The sequence below is a fragment of the Pavona decussata genome, unplaced genomic scaffold (genome assembly GCF_977016875.1).
Source record: "Pavona decussata unplaced genomic scaffold, jaPavDecu1.1 SCAFFOLD_4017, whole genome shotgun sequence".
In the NCBI taxonomy this organism is placed as follows: domain Eukaryota; kingdom Metazoa; phylum Cnidaria; class Anthozoa; order Scleractinia; family Agariciidae; genus Pavona; species Pavona decussata.
This window is the reverse complement of record NW_028146595.1, coordinates 1-5,297: the sequence shown is the minus strand read 5'-3', so window position 1 is coordinate 5,297 and position 5,297 is coordinate 1. Positions and strand designations below refer to the sequence as shown.

Here is a 5,297-nt window from a genome sequence, read left to right as displayed (position 1 = left end):
TTACTCACGGCAGCACTAAACAGTATACAAGTGATTATTGTATGGTTAAAGCATTTCAGTATTCAGCCTCTTTTACAAATTAGGATCGACAAGTCCAGTGCTGATGAGAAGCATGAAATATTATTGTGGGAACGCAAACTAACCAGGGTTGCTTGTGTACAGCGTAATTTGTTTGCTAACATCAATAATTCTATCCATTTTTAAGTTGACACAACTAATGATTTGTCATATTACTTTTATAGCACACTCCAATGAGTACCTGTGTTGAACTGTCAGATACTAAATCAACCCATAGTTCCATAACGAGTGATGATTCTCAAGTGAAACTCTATTTTTCGGGAGTTCCTCCTGATTACACATTCAAGAAAGTTCAAAAGCTATTCAAAGGATTTGACTGTGGCAGTGTTATTCAACGAGTCTGTTTATTTCAGGACAAAGAGACAAAGCAGTCTAAATGCGAGGGGTTTATTGTTGTGTCACCTTCCTCTGCTAGCAGTGACGTGATTACGGAGACTAATGGTGCACAAATTGACGATAGCCACAAACTGAATGTAAGACCCTATCATGAGAAGCAAAGGCGTAGTAGATCTGAGTCCTACTCTCAGAAACCCAATGGCCGACAAAGAAAAGACTCTGACAAACAATCAAAGCCTAAACAGCGAAAGGTAAAGAAAGTGACTGAGACACAAAAGCCACGTGAATCGACTCTTGTTCTTGAAAACATTCCCGACTTTCTCGAAAAAGAAGAGATTGAGGCCATAACAGATTGCCCCGGTGTTGTTATTACTGTGGACATAGAAAAGAAAAGTGCTTTTCTGTTGCTACCCAGGGATGTTGATGCTTATAGCTTATGGTGCAAATGGAGTGGAAAGGTCTTTCTTGGTGAGACAATCCATGCCCACATTAATCATTCAAGAAATGAACAGCAACAGAGACAAGTGTCGTGCAAAGAGCAGCTGTCTGAGTGTACATTTCAAAGCCATGAAACCTCTGCTAAGCAAAATCCAAGATGTAGGAGAAAAAGGACATCTAGCAAGACTAAACACTCACCGATGAATGATAAGAAAGAAGATATGAGTGCAGTAAATGATGCACCTTCTGGTGTTGAAGAATTTCAACGGCCAGAACTAAAATCCATAAATGAAGTGAGTCACGATGATGGAGAGGTATTTGAAACTGAGCCACCTTCAGTGCAAACTGAAGTAGATCAATCATACATGCATGTACATGTAGATCTGAGCAGAACCTGTGATACGAGTAAACAGGGAAGTGATCAAACTGCGATCAGTGACGAATCTAAAGAGAGTCCCAATACTTCCTCATCAGCAAGCAAAAGTTTGGGAGCAAATGATTTAACCTACTCACCACATCAGGAGGAAACAGTAGCAGAAGAACGTGTTTCAATGCCAACTGATGACGACGTTGAGCAAGTTGTTACAAATGCAAAGTTTCATGTGAACTGCATAATGAGCAAAGAAAATTTTATGAAATTCATGCAACATCATCTTTCTAGTGACATTTTAATTAAAGTCAAAGTTAAAGATGTGAAGCACAATCAAGATGAGCAATTGTCGAGTGTGGTAGTCCGATTTCCAAGCCTTGATGCTGCAAAGTCTGCTATAGAACAGCTCCAGAGTAAATCGGATGTGATTGGAGAGATATGCCAAGCAGTCAAATCATCAGCAGAAGTTTTATTCAAGGAGAAAATTGCAGAGTTCAGGCAAAGCATTCAGAACAAGAGCAAAAGTTTCTTGGAAAAGCACAGCGCTAAAACAAAAGGGCTAATTCATGAGCGTAGCAAGCAAACTTTTCCTAAGAACTGCCCAGTTAGTGTCTTTAAAGATGTCTCAGCTAAAAGAGAAGTACTAGACCAAGCCATTGAGGAATGTAATCGACAGCAAACTGAGTTTACGACCTACTGTAAACATTTGAGTACCAGTCTGAGTGAGCTTGAAACAGAAACTGAACTGCTCACTTCTGACAGTGACGAGAAAGTACAGGCATTAGAGAGATCACTGTGCGAAAAGCTTAGTGGCATGAGAAAGAAATTTGGGAATGAATGCAACAGGCTTGAAAAAGCTTTGCCAATGTATGCCTACAGAACTCACATAATTGATGTCATAGAAAAGCAAGGTCATCAGGTCATCATTCTGATAGGAGAGACTGGCTCTGGCAAGAGTACTCAACTGGTGCAGTATATCCATGAGCATGGAGTGGCCAGTAGTGGAATCATTGCTTGCACCCAACCGAGAAAAGTAGCAGCAGTATCACTTGCAAAACATGTCAGTACAGAAATGGGAGTTGCACTGGGACAAACTCTTGGATACAAGACTGGCCTACGAGGTAACATTTCAGAAAAGACCAAAGTGATCTACATGACCGACCACACCCTATTGAACGAGTGTATTGCTGATCCAACCTTCTCAAAATACTCTTGCCTGATAATCGATGAAGCTCACGAAAGAAGCCTGAGCACAGACCTGCTCCTTGCATTCATCAAGAAATGCTTGCCTAAACGCTCTGATCTCAAAGTAGTCATTACTTCAGCTACAATTGATCCAAAATTATTCGACGAGTATTTTGGTGGTAATTGTCCGATCATCAGAGTTCCTGGTCGTACGTATCCTGTGGAGATCATATGGAATCCTCTCAATTCAGACAAACCTCTGCTCAACAAAGATTATGTATCAGATTGTGTGACTCTTGCCAGTCACCTTCATGCAAGTGAACCTCCAGGTGACATTCTTGTATTCCTTACTTCAGCTGCAGAAATTGAAAAAGCATGCGAGTCCACTAGAAGCAAAGTGGGCAATGATGCCATAGTGCTACCACTTCATGGCAAGCTACCACCTGAAGAGCAGCAAAAAGTTTTTCAAATCGACGACCAACGAAAGATTGTGTTTGCAACAAATGTAGCCGAGACTTCAGTGACAATTCCAGGAGTGAAGTACATTATTGACACCGGTTTAGCTAAGGAACTCTGCTTCGATCCAAAGAAGAACATGAACTCTCTTGAAGTTAGAATCATCAGCAAGTCTTCAGCGGAACAAAGAAAGGGTCGTGCAGGCAGGACTAGTGCAGGAAAGTGCTACAGACTATATCCTGAAGCTCTTTATAATGATATGCCAAGCAAGTCACTTCCAGAGATTCTTCGAGTTACTCTAGAAACAACAGCTCTGAAATTACATGAGTTTGGTGTAGCAGATGTGCTCAGTTTTGATTTTGTAGAAGAGCCAGACAGAGTTGCTTTAGTGAAAGCGGTTGATAATTTGCAATTCCTTGAAGCAATCCAAGAAGGCCGGCTCACGGATCTGGGAAAGAAGATGGCTGCATTGCCCATTGATCCACACCTCTCAAAAATAATGCTAGATGGTATCAACTGGGGAGTTGGATTGGAAGCAGCTGTCTCTGCTGCGATTTCTACACTAGCTGGGAGTGTCTTTTTCCGTGCTGGCACGGAAGAAATGAAGCAAGAAAGTGATATGAAGACCATAGCTTTCTGCCACCCAGCAGGTGACCAAATGACGTACCTTCAAACGTATTTCCAGTGGGCTGTCCAAGAGCGTGCTAACCAAAACAAGTGGTGTGTTGAGCACTATGTTAATGCAAAGAGTATGAGGATGGTCAAAGATCTTGTTAAAGAATTTCGAGATATTTTAAGAATTCAGTTCAATATTGTTCTTGATGATCATCCCTTTAATCCCGATGCCGCTGAAGAAGTACTTCCCAAACTCTACTTCGACACATTCATCAGAAATATGTGCATATTCCTTGGTCATGAAAGAGTTGGATATCTCAATATCAATCTACCCGATGAAAGACTCTTTATCTTTCATGGATCACCACTTCGCCAGCTCAATGCGATACCCAAAATTCTTGTCTATGAGAAGACTCTAGTCACAAGTCAGCATTTCCTACTACAAGCTCTACCAGTTCGGGATGAATGGATTTATGAAGCTATTGAGGCTGGTAAACTTCTACACCATCCAAGAGAAACAGCACTCTTTAATCAGCATTGTGTCATTCCTGTGGTAGCGTCAAACCTTGGAAAGTTCTCTTTGAGGAGGCTTCAAAGAAGTTGGAAGAGTAATAAGCGTATTGTGGATATCGTCAAATCAGTTGAACCTCAAATGGACTATGATTATAAGCAAGGTACCATGAAAGTATTTGTGCCAATTTGCCATCAAGATTTGGTGTCGCAGTTTCTTTCAGCAGATGTGACCACAGTTAAAAGTGAACTCAAAGGAGAAGTATCTGAGAAGGGAGTGACAAAGGATGATGATGGTGTTCGTGTTATCTTAGCATGCGGTGTTTCTGTCACACATGTTCTAATGCCTGACCAATATCGAAAAGTCATCGTAAAGGGTGCATCAGTTGGTACGGCAAACAGAGAAGAAATTTTAAAAGCGCTTAAGCAATTTGGAGCTATCGAAAGCAATTCCAGAAACTTCAAGAATAATGATCAGTTGTTTGTTACATTTGTCAGCCCAGACGACGCTTGTGTGGCAGTTCGTGATCAAGTTTCAACTAAATTTCCAGATGTTGTGATTCATCCTTGCACTCCTTACAAGCGTCAACAAGATAGTATATCCGCCTTCACTCTGCATGTAGAGTGGTGCCGAAGAGCCAGGAAAAATCATGCTTTTGTGAACTTTGATAACGAAGAAGATTATTCTATCGCTCTTCAAAGGCTTTGCATTCCTGGCTATACACCTCATTCTGTATTACACTCCATGAGATTTAGACCATCTAAGGATGGTAAGCCACAGTTATTTGTTGGCAATGTGAATCTCTGTGTAACAGAAGAACAAATGAAGGCAGCCATCCAATATTGCTTGCCAGAAGTCACAGAGGATAAGTTCAAGGTGCAAATTGGATACGAGAGGTCTTTTGAAAGTACTCCTCAGCAATTAAGAGAATTGAAGCAAAAATTGTCTGATCTTGTAGCACGGTTTGCGACCGAAGGCAAGTACAGAGTGTTTTTGAGTCAACCAAAAACCTTTTTCAAAACATACAAAGCTCAAGTCAAGTTTGATAATCCTGATGAAGGCTACTCTGCTCTAAAACACATACGAACCAACTATATTAAAATTGAAAATCATTCACTGACGGTCACAGCTGAACTATCATCTACTGTTTGCTATTCTCCAGAAGTATATTCTGCAATCAAGGAATCTGTTCAAAAAATTGTTGGTGAAATTCATCAAAGATATAAAAGCGTAAAAGTTGATGATGGAAAAAAAGATAGCAAAGGAAAAGTTGTTGTTAAAATCACTTCAGAAGATGTAAACACATTC

The 5,297-nt window shown here is 40.6% G+C and overlaps 1 protein-coding gene across 1 annotated transcript; it reads left to right on the top strand.

Annotated features, from left to right (window-relative positions):
• Window positions 1-251: 251 nt before the first annotated feature.
• Window positions 252-5,285, top strand: LOC146445678 (uncharacterized; the record flags this gene model as incomplete). The annotated part of the gene is made up of 1 exon (XM_085102950.1): window positions 252-5,285. A coding segment is annotated over exon 1 (5,034 nt), but the record flags the coding sequence as incomplete, so codon positions are not given.
• Between the last annotated feature and the right edge of the window lie 12 nt (window positions 5,286-5,297).